The sequence below is a fragment of the Falco punctatus genome (assembly GCF_963210335.1).
Source record: "Falco punctatus genome assembly, chromosome: 4".
Taxonomy (NCBI): Eukaryota; Metazoa; Chordata; class Aves; order Falconiformes; family Falconidae; genus Falco; species Falco punctatus.
Genome location: NC_137583.1, coordinates 24,878,027 through 24,899,672, shown reverse-complemented (window position 1 = coordinate 24,899,672; position 21,646 = coordinate 24,878,027). Strand labels below are relative to the sequence as shown.

The 21,646-nt window shown below is 37.3% G+C and overlaps 1 protein-coding gene across 1 annotated transcript; it reads right to left on the bottom strand.

Moving 5' to 3' along the window:
- Positions 1-5,892: 5,892 nt before the first annotated feature.
- Positions 5,893-21,441, bottom strand: LOC308063951 (uncharacterized protein). Its single transcript, XM_080387672.1, has one exon. It carries the CDS (start codon positions 8,419-8,421, stop codon positions 8,224-8,226), a length of 198 nt encoding a protein of 65 aa, XP_080243798.1. The 5' UTR covers positions 8,422-21,441; the 3' UTR covers positions 5,893-8,223.
- Positions 21,442-21,646: the final 205 nt, after the last annotated feature.

Here is a 21,646-nt window from a genome sequence, read left to right as displayed (position 1 = left end):
AAAGATGGGATGCCAGGTTGTCCAGCAACTTCATTCCTGCTCGTAGCGTGGGAACAGCATGAGGTGGTTTATGCTTGTGCAGGTGTTTTGGCTTGGGACAAGTACCAACATAAAGCTAAGGAAAGCAGACGAGGGGGCCGGAGGTGAAAATGAGTTTTGTGCCTTGCCTGCACCCCTGCACCACAGTGCCTGTTCACAGAGATCAGATCTGCTGGGAAGAAGTTCCTCCTCTGCTCAAGAACTTCAGATGTAGGGGATATTTGGGTTCAACTCACGGGCCAAGGATGCGCTCTGAATTAGACTGATGAAATAGTGTCGCCGAGTTAAGCTCTTCTGGATTCTGCCAGTGTAACTCACTCCAGTGAACTGCCTGGTGGTACTTGGCATTAACATCACTGTGGCACAGCAGAATTTGTCCTTTCACGTAAATTAAATACTGCGGCAGAGGGGGAAAGGAACTGTTGCTACTTGTTTCCCATGGCCAGGCCTGTTTCAGAAATTTGCGCTCCTTTCCTAAGGAGTTCTCTCACCTAAAAACTCACTGAGCCCCTTGCTCATCCCACTGTTTTCATATGTCCCCTTGATCATGTTGATACAGCTGCCCATGGGGTTGTGCTGTGAACCAGCTGAAATGCCCCGAGTTAAAAGAAAACTTTTTTTGGGGTCATTTCAGGGCTGTTTCGTTTCAGATAGATAACTGCAGCGTGTGTTTACTTACACACTGTAGAAAACCAGCACATCCCCAGCAGACAGCAACTGAATATATACTTCATATGACAGGGCTGTTCCCTGCAAGTTCAGAAAAAAGGGAAAGAACGCAGGGATACCAAAGAACTTGGTTCAGAAGGCACAAAAAAAAAAAGAAAAAGAAAAAAGAAAAAAAAAAAGAAATCTAAATGTGAAAAAAAAATTAAGAAAAAAGAGAGGAAGAAAGGAAAGAATAGACAGCAGTAAGGTCATACTAGATGGAGTTAACAAAATGTTTTGGAAACAGATATATTCTGACATTTTCACAGGCTACGTGAAAGAATTCCAGCAGGGCCATTCCGTTTGGTAAACTTCTAAACAAACATTCCATCATTTGAGTTTGATTTATACATTTATTTTTTTTAATTATCTGCTTATTGTGAAGAGATTAACATGGGAGACATGACCTGTGACTGACTCAATTTAAGGCATCTGGTATATACGAAAAGATCCTGTTGGAGGGCTTGGCATTTGAGTGATTACAGGAGATATGGAAAGTATGTTTTCCTAGAATATTTACACTGGATGTTCCATGGGCTATTAAAACATTAAAGGAAAGACAAATCACATAACTGCTGAAGTTGGAAGCAACCTCTTGAGATCACTTCACCCAAGTGCCTGCTCAAGCAGGGTCAGTTGGAACAAGCTGCCCAGGACTGTGCCCAGTCAGATTTTTAATATCTCCATGGATGAAGTCCACAACCTCTCTGGGCAACTATTCTACACGTGTACATTATATATACACTGTATTATATATAAATACAACCCCCACCCCTTCTGTTGTAAACTTATATAAATTGTATACTACTTCTATACCTAGATATGTCTTTTAGAATATACTTTAAGGTTTTGGGGTGTTTTGTTTTGGGAGGGGTTGTTTTGTTTGCTTGGTTGTTGTTCTGGGGGTGGTGGTGTTAATCAGAATATCTGGATGTTGTTTTCCAGGTTCCATTGCTTTCAGCTTAGTGACTATGAAACTGTTGAATTTAAGATGTGCTAATCTATTACTTTAATCAGAACTAAGTTTTCCATTTGTTGTTCTCTAGTCTTCCCACTAGCTGTCTTTTCTCCACTTCATCTCTCCCAACTCTCTGGAGAAAACACTTTCTAAGCACAGTAAGCTACCCATGTACCATTAAGACAAGAAAATGTATGTCTAAATGCAGATCTTACGAGTGGAAAAAGCCTGTTGTACACAGATTCAAGGAGAACACCCCAAATTTCACCTGATTCCCCTATCAAATTTGCAGCTTCAAATCTATTAACTGCACAAAGGATTAAGAATTTGTTCAGAAGGCATAAAGCTATGCCAAGAATGCATGCTATCAGTGCTACATAATGAGGGAGTGGAAGATAAGAGGTAACAGGCAAACTAATATACCCACAACTCTTTTGGATGCCAGAAAAGTTCTTGGTTCATCAAATTTATTTAAGCAATATCATTAGGTTAAGTGTGATGTAGATTTCATTCAGTTATTTTGAGAACTGTCCTGTCTCCCAGCCAGCTCAGCTGGTCCCTTAGGAGGACTCAATATATATATCGTTTGGAGTTTTTTTGTTTTGGTTTGGGTTTTTGTTTGGGTGTGGGGGTGTGTGTGTGTGTTGCATCTTCATCTTAATTCACTACATTTCCACCCCCACAAGCTCTGGTGGCCCCATAGGAAGCTGTCATTCTCATCTGACCTTCAGTGTCTCAAGATCTTTGTTCCTGAGCGTCACTGTTTTACACAACCAGAGGCCCTCATTTCCTTGGGCAATTTCTTCTTATAGAGATTTTACTAGTCTTACTTTAACGTGTTTGCATCCCAAGTTTTTTTTTTTCCTGGCAAAACGTTCAAGACTCTCAGCTTTCTTCTCAATTAGCTCAATTCTGCTGTAGAATATTAGCTGCTAGCCATCAAAAAGCAAGACCTAGCAAAGCCACGGTACGCACATCACAACCTTTTCTACCCCTCTCCAGTACAACCCCAAACAGAACCGCGATGCAATCCTGTATCTAGTCTGATTCTGAGTTTAGAGAAGCACTAGACACCCATTAGCTGGAACAAAACTGCTTCTCCACACAATGCAGAGGACAGAGCAGGCACACGCACAATCTGAAATGATTTATTGCTAAGGCAAAGTGCTGAAGCAGGCCTACAGAGAGCTGAAGGACAGTCAACGGCCCAGATAGGAGCCAACCAGTTCTCACCCATTTTACAAGAATATAACCAGGCTCTCATCTGTGAATGGCGACTGCACAAGAGTAACTCGTGTGCCTCCTTTTCAAAAACTAGCAGCCACAGTCACAAGGAGCTTCTGGCACAGTGGAATAGTCAAGGAAGCCACTGCAAAGCCAAGAGGCTGCTGTAAAGCATTGTAGCTAGGACCTTTTCATTTTACGTGTCCCTTGAAACAACTGTGGTTGCACAGCTGCTGATACCCAGACCTTCACACCTACCTCCACCAGCCAAAGTGGCATACTCACCAATTCTGGGCAAGCACTAATTCAGCGTGCAAAAAGCTCTGCTTTATGCAGTGCTTCCTTTTTTTTGATGGTATCTGCATGTGCAATCCCTTCCCACCCTTTCCCTCTGAAACAGCAGGTTGGAAGGCTGCAAGCAGCATCATTGCCCATCCACCCTCCTGCTGTCAGCAGCAGACAGCCTATCCTTCCCTCCCGTGCCATCTCCTGGCTCTCAGTCAGAAGCCTGTGAAACTGTGGTACAGTGTGTGGGTAGCATATTGTTCTGACTAGTACTTCAGCTGTGCCATGATGCTTGCTACTGTGTCATTCTTCCTCTACTGCAGTCCAACTAAACATAGTCATCAATTTTCTCCCTCCTGCTCCCAAAGGAGAGCCTCATCTCTGTCACTTTTCTTCGCCACCAACCACTGCCCTTCCGAAAGACACAGCATCTTGTCCAAGAAAGCAAATGCAGTGCACACAACCTGGCATCCTTCAGGCAGAGATACAAACTGAAGAGCCTCTTAATGCCAAAACGTTCTGTTTCTCAAACTCCATTCATGTGAGGAGCCAAAGTCCTCACATGGCAGACATCGACTATACACCAGTGGTTGCCATTAGACTGTGGAAGGTGTGTCTTCAGTGTCCAGTCAGTAGGTGGCAAGTGTGAAAAGCAGAATCAATGAAGAGGTAACTTGCTGTTTTTGGCAAGTAGAACAAGAGTTGGCCTCCAGAGAACAGGCACAGCAATATGCTGCAATAAGTGGCACAAATTTACATGCTCAATACATTGTATGTGTTGCCTAATTATCCAGAAAGATGTAGACTAATGAGAAACTGAAATTAATTTCATTAGTAATCCAGTATTGCCCATGGCCATTAATTTGAAAAGAGCTCAAAAGAAAAAGGGGAATCTTAAAACTGTGACAGTCCAGAAGACCAACATACAAAGATGATTCTTTGTTTTTACACCCAAATACATACACAGTGTTACCTTCTACAAACAGTTTGTTGTTCTAACCCCAAACAATTACAGTGTTTGCTTTACAGATGGTTCAGTTGAAGTATTTCAGCCCTGCAATAAAACCTTTATCTAGCAAATCAGCTTGAAAACTCCCATTATTTGCCCTCCTATTGAAATATGAAACATAAATTGGTTAGTATTTGTGTTTCACTGACTTTTTATGATGGGAGACATCTGTCTGAAAAATGACATTCGAGAAGACAAGAATATGTTGCTACCCTACCCCCACCCCCATGGAATTATTAGTTTGTCTTTATTCAGGGAGTAAACATCTGTGTGTAGTAAATGGCTGGAGAAGGTGAAGATGCTGTTGCCTTTAACTGTTTGTTATTGATCCCTCTACTGGAAGGTACAGCCTCTTCAACAGCGTTGGCAAAGCATTTAGGTGTTCATTTGCCAACTCAAGGGACAACAGTTCCACTGGAGCTTACGTCTAAACCATGAGATTTTGCAGCAAAAAGTACTGAGCTATGCTCACTTGAAGTCTTATGCCAGCTTTACTGTATGACTATGATCTCTGGGGGCAGACAAGGCAGGGGAAGAGGAGTAAAGCGTACAAAAAAGACAAGGTGGTAACATCTCAAATGACTGTTGGCTCACCAGGCACGAGCCTGCAATGTCATTGTAGGTTTCTCTTAGCTGCTGTGATTACCTCCATGGTAAACAAAACCAAAGCACTTCTACTGTCATTGGAAAAGCCTGAAATGCAATTTCTGTACTAACCTGTGCAAGCCAGCTTAACAACGGTATGCAGAACAATGGAAGAATAATTCAGCCTTCTACCAGACTACTGCCAAAATACTCATTCAAGTAAACAAAAGGTTTGAAGGATCACTATCAGAGCATATAGTAAGCACAGTGCTTCCTGCATAAAAATATTTAACAAAACCCCTTTAAACATTTCAGAATTTTTTTATGAAGTGCCACTGTATTTCTGTATACTGATATCGATTATGCAGACAGTCTCTATAAAATAGTGACAGGTTAAAATACTCCTAAAGAAATGCAATTTTGGTAAAAAGTAAAAACAAAGAGTAGTAAAGCTACTTTTAGTATGAATCCATCAAGTTCAAATTTTACTTTTACAAATTTTCCTCTTTCATAATTTCTATCAAAAATTTGTTTTAAACCAAATTATCCAAAATCACTACATCTGAAATTACGGCTGAGCAACAGTTTGGGTGCTCTGGAGGATGACAATGCCCAAACCTCTTTCTGTTGTTTTAAGAAAGCAATTTGAACACAAACATCCATTTCTTCCAGGAAAAAAAGCTGCCAGCCAGAATAAAGTCAAATACTGTCAGGTATTTCCCGTAAGGACAGGAGAAAAACTAAGAGGCTCCCCTTAAGTTAATTTAGGAATTATTTAAATACTACTAAAGCAGCATTCTCTCAGTGGCAGGATGATTAAACAACATTAGAAAGATCTATAAAACTGAAAAGGATAGGAATCCGTGTCCATCAAACACTTCTTTATCATGCCTGTCAGACTGTGCTCCTCCAAAAATTCCTCAACTACATGGTTTCTCAGTCTGCCTTGCAGATTGTTAAGCCTTTTCCTTTTCAAAAGCAACAAAGTTGTGCTAATGGCCTTGAAAATAATACCTAACCTTTTGGCCAAGCTCAGCCACATGACTTGGTCTTGTCACAGAAGACACAGATGACATGAGTTCATTATGTGAACTTCATAAAATCTCTTTCTCAAAGATGACATTAAAATCTTTGTGGGAGGCCTGATACTATGGAGAGATGCTCAAAAGTATCCTAAGTCATAAAACGAATTATAATAAATAACAAAGAGTAACAGGGTAACAGTTCCTGAGTCAACTAGCACAGAGGAGTGAGGCAGCTTCTCAAATAATTCATTTTCCCACCACCACTTTACTTAACGAAAATCTCCTCTGTTACTTCAATGAGCCAGAGCCCTTAAGCATTAAAATCTCTCCCTGCTGCCTCTTCTTTGGAAAATAAACAAGAAGCAGATTATATATGAAGACAATACAAAACCTACCTATAAATTAGTTCACTAATTCATGAAAGCACAAAAATATTTTCAAGTTATGGGAAGAATGCCTAAGAAAAGCAACAACTGTCTAATACAGAAAAACTAAAAAAGAAAGACTAAAGAGCAAACATGACTAAGTTTAACTATGTACCGAATTTTACTGCTTGTTTGACTATTAATCTTTATTAGTAAAAGCAGGAAGATAACAAAACAATGAAATTAAGTGAAGGAAATAAATATGTACTTAACACAGTCATAGCAAGGTTTGGCAAAAGAGAAACTAACAAGCTTGCCATCCATCTCCTAAGGGATCTTTCCTGTTTCATTTAGTGCATTCTTGTGGCAGTAGCCTTCAGAAATGAGAAGTTTGACTTAGACTCAACGTAGATACTTGTGTCATCCATTTTGTTTTTTCAGCCAATTAAAAAAAAAAAAGCAGCAGATTTCCCAGAGGTATAGTTACACACAGGATGCATAAAAAACCCACTACATTCTCTTTTCGATGAGATTTACGAGTTAGTTATGTGTTGGAATTTTTAGGTCTATTATGAAATAGCTTTCTATAAATACATGTTTCTGTTGCTTTCTGGATAAAAAGGTAAAATGATATAAGCTATCTTACAACAAACTTCTGGTATAGACATACCTATTATCAATTTAACATCAAATGGTAGCAAACAGAAACCAATGCCTCCCAAGTTACCGGTTTTTCTTCTGCCATACAAAAAATAATTCTTATGGGTGCAGAGCCAAAATATTAATAAAACAGCTGCAGGTCCCTTAGTTTAAAATACTTTGAATATATTGTATCAATTAACATAGTAGTCTGTGTTTCAAGATATGCACACACAGAAAACAAACAAGGAAGTAATTGTACAAGACAAGCTCAAGTATTCCAAGAGGTGGTTATTCCACATTTATGTAATACTAAGCCTAAGTCTCTCCGCTACCGTACTTTCACTTTATTATGTTTTTCATTCTTGGGAGTACTATATAATACTGAGGATGCGTACACAAGGCACCACATAGTCCCTCTTTGTGTAAACAGAAGCATCTTGGTTATAGACAATATTTCATGTCTTTCCGGAACACGGGATACCATGACTTGGACCTGTCCCCAGGTATTTGATATATATATATACAGCCTAGTAACATATATCCCTGTTTTTTCTGCTTTAAAGCCAGGGTATTCAGATAGTTGTTGTTGTTTGCTTTAAAGCCAGAATTTTCAGATAGTTCTTGTCTTATTTAATATTGCTTATACTATTACAGCTGAATTAATCGATAACTGTAGCTAAACTGATTTTAAAAAATGCTTAAAGAATCAAATAATTAACATAATAATGTCAGTGTTCCTACTATTTACTACAAATACTGGAAAACAAATCTTCATTATTAGAAGATACCAGTATGAGAAAAAAAAAAAAACATCAAAAAAAAGGTCCTGCCTTCTGCCTAATAAAAATGAGCCTACATATGGATTCAGATCTAATTCCTCCTGATGCTTACTGTAACAGTGGAAACACTTTTTTTCTAAGTTGCCATGCCAACATCAACAATGAGAAAAGATACTGGAAAGATTTCACCATGTAGATCTATTTTTCTTTCATTTTTCAACCTTGTGAATTAAACTTTCAGGGATACAAAGTGAAACTTCAATTCTGTACTATTTTTGCATAAAAACCCCTGTTCTTGATAATGATCCCTTTTTGTCTGATAATAATACAACCCTCAAAAATATTTAATTAACTATTATACACTAGCTGTGGTTTTAAAACTATTAAAAAATATAAACAACTCCATTCTATATGCCTCAACAGACCCTTCCAGTTGGTGTTTTGAAGTCAGACTTACAAGTTACCATGACAGGTAAAGCTGATCAGGACAGATTTCACAGCAAACACTGCAGCACTACATAATGTGGTTTGGGAAGAGCAGGTGAATAGAGTCAATTAATGTTATTTGAAGAAATCAAACAAACATTATTCCCACAGAAAAAAACTAAGCAATGCAGAGAAAAGAAGAACAATCACTTTTGCACTCACCATTCTTCCGTTCATTGAGAGGAGGTAAGTACTGATTGGACTGCAACGAGAGCTCCTTAAACTCATGTGCAACTGCTTCGCTATGAGGACTAGGAGCAAGCCGTGTTAGTGATCCGGAGTCATCCTCAGCATCTGCCGTCCCCAAGTGATCCATTGTGTTAAACTGTCTGGAGACAGGGAAAGCAAGCAGTCTCTTAATCCCACTATAGTTGATAACACTAATAAAGAAAAAAAAAAATGGAGACACATTACTTGTTTTTTTGTTCGGTTTTTGGTTCTGTCAGTTCCTTTGCACACAAAATTCAACTTTAAAATTATGTACATTATCTATTAATTTCCCACAGATATTAAGTGTTTGCAAAAATATAGTTAAGCAATGTATTTACAAGCAATTAAACAGTTGTTTGGTTTTGAGAAGCAGGACAGTTTCTCCAGTCTCTTTGGCAGAAAAATTACACAGTCTTAAATGCCCCTACGAATGCCCGGAGGTTCCTGTGCCCTACCCTTCTAGCAATGGACATAGCCCGTTTATCAGCAAAACTTTTATTATTTTTTTTCAGTAGCTGATACTAGAGAACGCTGAATTAATGTATGGTAACATATAAATGACTTTTAATATTTTGAAGCACTGCACAAATTTCATATGGATCAAAAATCAACTGGTATTAATACAGGACTTCATACCACCACAGAATTGTATTATTAGAACTAGTTAATCTTCAGTCGCTCCAGCAAGGAAGGCTTTTTGCCATGATTTTTTTCAAATTAATTATATTGCATACTAGCTACTTATTGTAAAATAGTTTACAGAGTGGAATAGAAGTCTCAATTTATTATTTCTTTCCTTTCCATCATTAATGTGGTACTTAATCTACAGTGAGGAGAGACAGAAGCATGAATTACTGGTACAGGCTTTTTATAGCTCACAGAACTCTAAAATTTCAATAAATCATTATGGGTTTAATTGAAAAGTCCATCCCTGGATTCTTGGAAAATTGAACAATAGGAAATATTAACAATTCATTAAGAACCATAAAAATGAAGAAATGTCTTATTATTACATTGTTTGTTTATTTGTAGTTATTTTTCTTAAGAAACACTCCTGCTTGCCCCTACTCAGACTTTAAATTCAACCTTCAGAGATGCTGAATACAAATACCACACATGTTGGAGTGTGTATTGAAAGGTTTTTAAAATGCAACATGTGTTTCAGTGACCATATGCAAAATATTTCAATTAAAAAACATCAAGATGACAAAAAATGCTCATGACCACCAACGAATGGCCTACACTACAAAAAGGGGTAAAGAATCATGTTACTGAAAGTGCCAATTTAAAAATAAGAAATATAAGCAAGTACTGCTTGATAATAAACCTCAGTAGAACAATTATGATGGTAAAGCACGTATTCATTATTATCCAGTTGCCAGCTGGTGCTTTCATATTAAATGAAGACACAGTAACTTAGTGTTATGCAAGTTTTTTTCTTTGTTCTTAGCTTTTAGAATCATAATTTACCCAGCTCTCATTCCATTTCCTGACATTACACTCTCCTCAAACTCCCACTCTTCCATACAAAATAAGTACATTATTAACCAAGCAAGTCTCTTCAGAGAAGAATTTAAGTGAAAATTTAGCTGCTTATTTGCTCATATTCACAGCATTTTATGTACAATTTATGAGCTATGAGTTAAGTCTTGGAGTCAATCTTCAAAGAGATTAAACCACATTAGCTGTATTCAGGCCATTAAATTAGTATGAAATTAATATAAACACCTTCTTGTACTAAAGGTTTAATACTTACTATGTTGCATGTTAGCTTTGACTAACACTTTTCCCATCACAGACAACTAGATATCTTGCTTTAAATTAAACCAGTTTCACTTTTTTCACTTCTACAACACACTGCTACATCAGTTTCATGTCCATTTCTTATTTTTCATTTCGGGAATGTACATAAACATGGTTTTATTGTTCAGATTCAACTAGGAACAAGGCACACAAGAATTATATGCAAGATATTAAATGATACTGCTTGCATCATTGCACTGGAACTCACAACAAGTTGACTTTTCACACAAAACATGCTGAATCTGTGGTTTGAACCTGACAAAATCGGGTTAGAAGGCAACCTTCTGGAAGCCATCTAGTCCATCCCCAATCCTGAGTAGGTCTACCAGCTGCTCAGGAATTTGTCTGGTCAGGTTCTGAAAATCTCCAAAGCTGGTGATTCCAGCAACTCTGGGTAACCTCATTGTGAATGCCTCGCCCACCCCCTTCAAACAGAATTTCCTCTACTGCAAGCTGTGACTGTTGCCTCTTGCTGTTTTGCTCTAACACAGATGATACTGCTGATAGTGACTCTCAGATCCCCGTTTTTACTAGGGTTTCATACAGTACATGAACTTGATCATCAGAAAACCTCTAAAACCACTTTCTTCAATGCAGAACTCCAACCCTAACTTGAAAGTTTCCAATTCACAGTAAAGTCTCAGGTATTGCAAATTCCTTGTCCTAAATCTTTTTGGATAAACAATTTTAACCACTGAAAAGAAAGCAGTTCATGAAAAAAAACCAAACTTGCAGCAAGCCTAAGCATCCACTATTTATCAGTTCACCAACCTTTACTACAGAATTTCACAGGCACAGGACTCTAGGAAGCAAAACCAAAACATGTTGTAGCATCCTCACTGAAATACCACAACTGATGCCTTTTTTGTTTCTTCAAGCAGTTGTCTACACCAATTGACAGAGCAGGATGAGGTCACTACACACTGTTACATGCAGAAGGACCTCCAGTTTTTCACTGCAAGGGTGATGCAAGCCCCTTCACCTATAGGCTGTTAAAAATCCAGGTATTTACTTAAATGATCCTTTTAACACTAGAACAACCCTGTCGCTATATCACCTTTGAAGGAAAGACACTCTAGAATTCCCAGAAAGTCTAAATTCCTCAGTCATATCTCAAATCACAAATCTCTCATGTCTTTTCATTTGTACTGATGAACTGTTATCATATCAGACTATGGAAATATTTTTTAAGCTTAGAGCAATGAATTCTCTTGATGTTCCTGAAAAAACAAACAAAAACCCAAAAAAACCTCACATGAAAACACACACACCTCTACCAACGTTTATAAGTTTTTCTTGGGGGGGGGCGGGGGCAGGGGGAGAAGTCTGTGACCTACATCATCAAGACAGCTCCTTAATGAATCAATGAACAGGACATATAAGCCATATTATAAAGATGACAAATTGAAGACTTACAATAAGGAAACAAAAAATTACTTTGATTCTTCTCTCTTGTTCCACTAGAATCTAAAAGGAGAATTCAGCTGTTCAACTTTCTAAAGACAATTTCTAAACTTTGCATCCACATAATTACTAGTTTGTTTTAGGCATAAGGTTTTCCTTATTAATTGATAAAGTAATTCTGAAACTTAAATAAAAAAAATTTTGATGAATACCTTTCAAAACAAACAAGACACAAGAAAAAGAAAAGGCATCACTATGTAAGCAACATCTTTTTACACTGTTTTATGTATGAGAATAAACCACTACTCTTTTTTTAGCACGCTGATTTTAACTGCTAGAGAAGGTGCATACAATTGCTTTATCATCAGCTGGAGGTTACAGCCAGCAGCATTTACTTCACATGAAACTAGACTCAAGATATGCAGAACATCCCCCATTTATCTTCAGTTTTCAAAAGCCATATTTCATTCTAACATTTCTAATGGAACTGATCGCTTGGACATCAGCAATTCAAACACATAAAACAGCAGGAGAAAACATTAGTTCACCCTGATTAAAGTCAAACCCTGTACAATAAATACTTTGTCCAGTCATTACATGCAAAAGTGAGAAACTTAACCTGATTTAGAATTTAATGTACCATGATACTATCATATTTTATATTAAAGACAACACATTTGCCTCCCTTTTCTTGTTTATTTGAAGCCTTCTCCCTCTTGAAGAATTATTTCATATTCTTTATCTGCATTTACAGATGGCAATCATTATTTATTAACCCCTGACTTTAAGCAGGCCTATACACAAAAATGTATTAATAACATAACCAAAACGCAACAGTAAAAACATACAGGAAAAATCAATTTACAAAAGGAAACTGTACTATTAAAGTCTCAATATTTTACCCTGCATAATCCAAGAAAGCTCCATTGTATACAAGGCTAATCTGACAGACAGAAATCACTTGTCATTTCAGGGGTTTCCACTCCCTTCCTTGAAACTAAGACATCTAAAGGTTTAAGTTGCATGAGTCAACATTACCTTTGATGCAAAAAACATTTCCACTTATCAAGTGTTGGAAAGTATAATACCATCTTATTTGTAGCAACTAAAACAAAACTACTCCACTCTTTCAATAGTCCCAAGGGATTTCAGTTTGGTTCTTTTTTGTTTGGTTGGTTTTTTGTTTGTTTTTTTAAAACATTGAAGTCAGCAAAATGTTTAAAAGTAGTAAAGAGAAAACTAGAACAAAATTTTCCTATTTAACCTTCAGAATAGATGATCAAAATAGAATATGCACCAGCACTGCAAGTAAGGCTTTGGTTCACATTTACTTGACAACTGCATAGGAACGGTGTTCCAGCACTGGCAAAAGAGAACTCCTGTACCATGTATGAGCCTTATGTAAGTGTTCTCACAGATTGTAGGTGGTTGCTATCTTTCTTAACTGCTGAAGACAAACGCTTCTTTTATTTTTAAACATTTTATCTTCAAAAACCAAAGTATATTTCCTTAGAAAAATCTTAGAAGGGAGGGAAATACATACTTCCCTGCCACCTGAGACACTAGAACTGCTATTTTATTTGGCCAAAACTGTGAAATCCAGACGACACTTGGGTAGTAAATCTGCTGTTACTTTACAAGTCTGCTGGCAAAACCAGTTCAAGAATCACAGTGCATTCAAACTCTGGCCAAGTCAAATGGCTAACCTTAACATTAGTCATGCATTCACACACACACCTAGGTCACTATACACCACACAGTTATCAAATTATTAATAGTCACACCAGATTAAATATTAGCAATACCAGGCTCCAGTAGAGAATTTATTACAGAATCATGGTGTGAACGTCAACAGTCAAATCACCTAGGTTTAAGTTTCTCCATGTATAAAACTCAGTAAGATTTTAAGTGACATATATAGCTAGCAGTTTGTAATACAACAGAATCTTTACTGGGAAGAATACTAGAATTGCAAATGTTGGGTTTGGTTTTGTTGGGTGATTTTTTTGTCTTTGTTTTCTTCAGTGTCAAGAAACACTAAAAAAGCTTAAGCACCTCATCCAGCATGTTAGCTTAACAGTTGCCAATGAAGGTCACTTGCACAAAGCTTTTGGATCTCCTCGTCAACGCCTAGAAAGACTTGAAAAATCTGTACAGTGGGGACTATGATCTCTAATAACAGAGCGGTAATAAGCATTTAGGCGACTGTTACAGTCTCAAATATTACTTCAATCTGAACAGTGAGCATTGATGACTTGCATCTGAGATAACGCGTTAAGTCCCAATGTCAGACTAACTTGGCAATCCCTCCCTCCATCTCATAACAGAAGGGCAAGAACTACGCTTTCAGAATGCAGGCTGGCCCTATAAAGTGCGTAGATACACCTACAGCAAACTTCCTTTCTAATCCTCAAATTGGCTGAGTCCCAGTGGTCAGACCCTTGGAATGCCCAGTACCTCCTTTTTTTCTGCAGGATCAATACAAGTAGGAGTCAGACATAAAGATTCAAAATACACAGGAACATTTAGTTCACTGAACAATACGGTAACTGTAAGCTAAGAGAGTCACTTCCCAGAGACAAGAACTGGGGATGAAATACCTGCTTCAAAGACAGGAAAAGTTGCAGTGTTTTTAAATGATGACTCCTCTTGGCATGCAGCCGATCAGCAAGGGGTAAGAAGAAAATTAAGAAACAAATGGTAAGGTTGGCTGCAGGAAATCCATCTCAAGTCAGTTTCTGCAGCAATACCAAATCCAGGTGTGTGCTACAAAACCAGTAATGCTCCGCAGTCCAGTACCTGACGGTTTCTCTGTGCCCTCGAAAATGCAGCACGTTCTGTTTGGTAGACAGTAGCACATATTGTATATGCCCAATTTCATTTCAGCTGTTCTTGCATCCTATTAAACATCTGAGATCTTATTAAATTCCTACATGAAAAGCTACTGGGGTTCCCTTTATAATTGTTCTGAATACCTTTTTCTGCATGTCCATACACCATTTTCCCCCAAACTCCAAAGTTTGTACTCCAACTTGTATTCAATTACAAAACTGAAAGAGAGATAAATAATAATAATAATAGCAGCAGCAGCAGCAGCTTTGGAAATGCTTACAGAATATTTGAAAGTCACTTAAAGCTCTTCCTCCAAATCACTAATCTGGCTTTTACACGAAGTCTCATACATCGGTGTTTGTAAAATAGTAAAGATGTGAAAACCAAAAAATAACCTTTTGCATTTGGTACTGCAATTTTAACAATAAACTGTTCCAGAAAAGTTCTTTTGTTTGTTTGGTTGGTTTTTTTTTCATTTTCTTAGTAGGTTTCAAACCCACTTACTGAAATAGCATCTAGAACCCGTAAAGATGAGTATGTGACCGAGCACAAAAAGGACACAGACTTGGAAAGTACTTGCTATTAATAAACATCCAGATTATCAGTAAATTAACCGAATATGTTCATCCAATTCATTTTTGACATTCATAATTTCACTGGTTGCAGAAAATGTCTCAAATTACGTTTGCCTCTGTTGCAAGAACAATGCTTATTCTGTTGAGATTCAGGCCCCTCATTTCATGTATTCCACAGCGGATTAAAAGACCAAAAGACAATTTTCCTGAAAAAGTCTTGAAAGTATTCAACCATTTTAGTATTCTACTACATCACACAGTATAATCCTGTTCCTTCTCCCAAAGAGACGCAGTGTCAACACCGCTGACAGCTCCATGTTTCTTGCAACTTGTGCAGTTGGTTTCTTACATAGCCTCTCTCATTAAAAGTATTTTGGATACAGTATATGAACTTTGAAAGTAAAACTGACATCAAATTATTAGATTGAAGGAGAAATCATACAGTTACAATACAGTGTTGATATATTAATTAACGAAGATAATTTCTGTGGTAAAAAACACAGCAATAATGATTTAAATCATATATAGCTATTTTTACAAAGGTAATTAGACAAAGCAGAAAAAGATGAGAAACATCACGGCTGACTAACTATGAGTAATCACCTTGGATTATGCATTACCAAAATCTTACTGTTAGCTTCTTTTAAAAAACAGTGTACATAAGTATACGATAGAACTGCAGTCCTGTCATGCTTCTCACCGTATCAGCATTGGAATGACATGCTTCTTAAAGGCACATAGAGTTAAGGCTGGACTGACGTGTACTTCAGATAAATTTCCTCTTTTATTCAATAAAATTACTGAGATTAAATTTTTTGTAACTGTCTACTCCTAATTAAATTAATACCACTGAGCAGACACTAGAAGACTTCCAGAAACTCATTTAACACTTTTGCATATTTTGCTTCTTACGTAGCCTCTCTCATTAAAAGTATTTTGGATACAGTATAAGAACTTTGAAAGTAAAACTGACATCAAATTACTATATTGAAAGAGAAATCATAGTTACACTGAAATTCGCATTGCTAATTCTTGGAAGGAGATCTTAATCTTAAGTCTTTGGACTGATTAAAGTCTGAAAAGAAAGCTACACTAGCAAATACACACATAAACTAACAAAAGTAAAGAAAATTCTTATATCTGCACAGGGGCAGAGGATGAGTCAACAGATGATACATTCCTTCCGGTACCATCTCCAGGGGGAAAAAAAAAAAAAAAAAAAAGGTACCTCATTTGTAACGGGAGATGTGGCCTGCTAAGTGCAAATTAATTACCAGGCAGAGAGTGTGGGTCTGTGATGAACAAAGGTTGCCTCCCACAGCTCCCTTAAGAGCGCCAGGAAGCTAAAGCTTACCCTGGTCACTGTGCAGGGCCATACAGATGATTTACCTACTGTTTTTTCACGTTACTGCCTTCTCAAAACTAACATATTCAAACAACATTTGGTAAAATCTTTTGGGCTTCATATTACCCATCAGTGAAAAGGATATAACTCATAGGAATATTGTAAATCTTAGTGTTTAAATACTTGCATGGTCTCATAAAAATGTTTTAAGTAAATATATTACAATTATCTTCTGTGTTCATACTTTGGAGGCTTTAAAATGCTAATTAATAATAGACTTTATTCAAGATGCTAGACTTCTCACAAATATTTTAAAGTTAAGCAAGCCAAGTTTCAATACGCATACTATTCAAGTCACTAAAATGAAATCAATCCTTTATGATGGAATTAATGTTTAAATTGTCTACTACTGATTATATAAAATTTCTCACGTCTACTACTTTCCTTTAAGAAACAGCTACTTTCATCACTTTGCAGCATACAGAAACAATCTGATGGAGCAAAGGAAAAAGCAGTCTAGGATTAACCGCCTTTTAAAGATAATACACTGTCAACAATCTTCTTTAAAGAAGAGTGTGAACTGCTTTGCTATTCTATCATGTGAAAGAGAGACGTGGTCACCTAGGTAGCTGTGCAAGGTATTTATAACCAAGCATTGAAGCTAGCATCTATTAATCCCTCCAGATAACATGGAACACATCTTTTAATATACCTTTTACCGACACTATACTTTGTAAGTAGAAACTATGTTACACTTTAATTACAGTCCAGTACTGTTCGTAGCAGAAAGTTCATAAAGACTTGAGTCATGTTGAAAATTCTGAATCACAGTAAGAGGACATGTTATTTCATCTACAACTAGTAAGTCTGTCCTTCCTAAAAGCTGCTACCTGAGCACTCAGTAGCACAAGAATTATGGCAACAATACTTGAAAGTGTAATAGATAAGCATTGTCCTACAATTTGGTAGAAGTGAAGGACTTCCAGATACAGTCTTCAACAATTTTTTACTTTTAATCATCTCATGAGCAGACATAATTTGATTTAATCTCATCTTTTCTTAGTCAACAATGCTCATATTGAGGCAACACTAAGTCATTCAGTGGGATTAACTTATTATTTGATCTATTACAGTGCATATTCTCACTACTTCTATTAAAATAAACAGCTTCATAAAAATACTTTAAACTAGAAAGGTAAAACATGAAGTATCTTGTTTGGATGCTACACACATGCTTATGCTAGGCATGGAAATATGCCATTTGCAAATCCTCAGAAAAATCTAAACATGACATTCCTATTTTTTCAATCTATGATGTTGATTGTCAAAATTTTCTATTTGCTTTAGTACTATACCAAAATTTAAAATGCCTGTATTAACACTGGCAGCAAATAAATTTAGACTCATCTTGGAAAACAACACAAAGTCAGTTTTATAATATGTAAATTTAGCAGGACAAAGTAACAAAACAAAAAAAACCCCACCAACCAATAATAAAAAAAACACCAACAAAAAACCAACCATGTGCATTGCTGTTTACAAATTATGCTTCTAGTTTCTCATCCTTGTGCATATCTACACATTTAAATAAGATCTCTTTTTTCAATAAAACATAAGTGACATATCATTTCAGAAGCAATTTAATTCCAATTAAAAAAAATTCAAAAGTTCTTAATACCAGTTTTATTAAGAAGTGCTTAGCAGCAGTGTTCAAATAATTGCAAGATCAACTCAGACTTACCTGGCAAAAAGCAAGTTCAGTTGTTCTGCTGTATGACAGAACTTTGTGGAAGGAACTGGTAAGCTAACATGTGGTCCATGATTTTCTGTGGCCAGCAAATACAAACAGCGTAGCCAGCAGAATCTATTCATGTAATTGAAGTTGACAACATACAACAAAAATTAAATCAAAACACAAGTGTTCATTTTGCTATTATAAAGTGCTTCATAGCTCCAGTCTGGAGTAAGGGTCAAATTTATACTAACACATCATACATTTGCTAAACATTTTAGTGCCCTTAAAATGGGCATTTATTTTAAAAAAGAAAGAGAAAATATACAGAGCTTTTCACAAGAGGTGTGCTCTGACAGTTCAGAAAATAATTAGTTATTTGTATCAATAAAGTGGATCATAATCTTTTAACAATTCCTTTAGGTGTTCAGAGTCCTTTGATAGCCAAAATGCTGATCAATCTTAAAAAAGAGTGTTGATAGAGCATCTAAGGCATTTCAGAAAAGGTTAAATTACTCCATGATTTCATTTGTTTGCGTAGCTAGTTCAAGATGTTCCCATTTGTGACTAAGCTGCAGGTGCTATTCTGTTTATTTTAGTCCCTGTAAACCAAGCCCTTGAATTGAACAAAGCAAGGAAAGCATTAGGATTCAAGTCAAAGAGGAAGGAACTGCAGTACTGTTTCCAGTTGAACATGCTACTTTCTACTTTCCTGAGTAAGCATGACCAAGCATTACACAACCATTTCTAGAAATGATTTCTTGAAAAAGATATACTTTGCTTTTTTTTATTTCTATACTGTTATGGATATTACAAAAATTTTATTGTTACAATATTTGATGTACCAAAGACCGATATTTGACTTAAAAAAAAATAAAAATCAACTTCTATAGGAGAGCATTTAACTTACAATTCACACTCAGCAACAAAATTAACACTAGACACTAATTCAAAATAATGTAGCATAATTAGGGATTACTAGCAACTTCAATTAGGAGGTCTTGCAAATATCAAAATGATTATGTCTGAACCGGAACTCAGTGCACACATACAGATGACACTCACTTAAGCAGTCCCTGCTCAATACCTTCAGACAACTCAGAACATCTCCCTTTCACAAACCTTTTGCCGCATATTGACTTGTACCAACAAAGCTACTTTCAGATATTAACAATGCAAACAATAACTTGAATTAGTTCCCATGGAAACCAGTCAACTTGTTGCTCTTAACTTCTGGAACTAAAACTTGTAAAATGTAATCCACTAATGGACAAACCAAAAAAATTAGGTGACAGATTAAATAAAAAGATGAAGATCAACTTTCTGTACATATTAAGCAGCAGCTGTTTACCACATGTTCTTTATTTGATTCACCTAAGTTCTTAAGAGTTCATCTACAATATTCTCTTTTCTTTTCTGTTCTTTTCTTATCCATCATAACATAACCACCCTGTAAAAATCATAGTAGAACATTATGATACATATTTAACTGTCCAAAATGACTGGTTTGACTTTGCAAGTTACTAGAAAATTTTAATGTTCCATATTCTGTTGATCTTTAAGGTCACTTCCAACCCAAACCATCATATGATTCTATGATTTCCTTTAACTACAAAGGAAACAGAGGCCTAGGACCAAATAATTAACATGTCTGGTTTACAAGTTCAAGGGACCATCTCTTCTTTTCAACAACTCAATTTACACTGGATGATGTGACATGTTTTGTAGTGACAAAAGTACAATTAAAGGCTAATGAAAGGTGGTGATGGAAGTTTTAAGATTTTTTTTATAGTGCTACTGTCCTGCTTAGACAGAACCATTGGGTAAGCTACAACTGTAAGATCCTGGAAGGCTCTCCTAGTGCTCCCAAAGACAACTCACAGTTAGCTACATACATTAAATACATGTATTCATCACAAGCATGTTGTGTGTGCATGAATGCTCATCTTTCCCAACTAAACAGAGGCTGTGACACGAAATTTTGGCAGTCCCATAATATCACTTTATGCTACTGCCAACTCTTCTACTCAATACACATAAATTATTCTCCACTGTACTTGTCATTATCCTAGAGTCAGAGTAAGGACAATATACTTCTCATTTCTTATACCCAAAGCTGCTACTAGAACTGAGCAAATACATTTATTTGCTTGGCTTAGAAGTATTACTTTCTATTACAAACTTTTAAAAACACTGAAAAGGGAAAGAGCACAGTTGTTTCATTACTTATATACCAGCTATCATTTAGATTCACGGCTTCAGGTGCACAACTTCTTCCCTCCAGAATCTTCAACTGATGCTTTCTCCAAGTTACACCTACTGATACAGCAGGGTTAAAAGAACAGTTATTACACCTTACCTGGAAGCAAACGAAACAGCATCCCATAACATTTGGTTACAGTGAACCACTGCTCAACTGCTCATATCCCACACTGTATTGTGACCTAATTTTTTATACAACAGTGACCAAAGGTCTGAATGTGAATGCAATCACATCACTTGTAACAGATTTACAAATTGCAGTATCTTCCCAACAATTAAAGTGTGTGAGTTTTTTAGTGTGCATCCTTATTGTATCTATAAAAATGCTAATTCCATGCATTTAAGTACAGACTTTCAATTAGAAAAAAACCCACAAATCACAACCCCGCAACCCCCAGCCTCCTAAACACCGGAAATTAAGCATAAAGATATACTATAAACATAATATTATGACTTTAACGGAAAAATAAATACCTTTTGTAAAAGCCAAAATAACACTTTACTAAACAAAAGCCAAATTTTTACTACTTGATAAATCAAGCACATTTCTTCTAACATGGCCAATAATACAGTCTGTGAACAGGTAAGGCCACAGAAAGGAATATCACCTATTGTTTCTTTAGAAATACAGAACCAAGATTACAAGTGATCAAACTTAATGCCCAGATCAACATCCATATTCTAAAATAACCTGAAACAGCGTGTTATTAATATGGTGCCTGAAAACTCTTAGGTTCTAAACAGTTTAATGCTGCAATCCATAGTCCGTGACCTCGCTCGATCCCACGCCCCCAATTGATCCCACACCCCAAATCAACTCCATCTCCCAACTTGACCCAATTCCCCACTCGACAACCCCCCCCACTCGACATCACCCCTCGACTCTACACCTTCCCCCCACTCGACCTGACCCGACCCTTAGACTCGACACCACTCGACACCACTCGACCCCAGCCTTCAACTCGACCCCACTCGACCCCACACCCCCACTCGACCCCACCCCCAGCATCGACCCCACCTCTGGACTTGACCCAACCCACCGACTCGGCCCCACCCGACCCCACCCCCGACTCCACCCCACTCCGCGACTCAACTCCAAACCCCTAATCGACCCCACCCCCCGACTCGACCCCACCCCCTCACTCGAACTCACCCCCGACCCCAAAACACCCCCTGACTCGATTCCACCCCCCAACTCAATTCCACACCCTACTCAACACCCCCCCCCCCTCGACCTTAACCCCCGATTCAAGCCAAACCCCCGACTCGACCCCACGCCCCCACTCAACTCCACCCCCAGACTCGACCCCAACCCCCACTCGACCCCCACACCTCCAGTCGACCCCACCCCCCACTCGACCCCACCCCCCACTCGACA

What these genes read in the sequence shown, in the direction of transcription:
- LOC308063951 (XM_080387672.1), bottom strand. Translation starts at nt 8,421, where the DNA reads ATGGATCACTTGGGGACGGCAGATGCTGAGGATGACTCCGGATCACTA.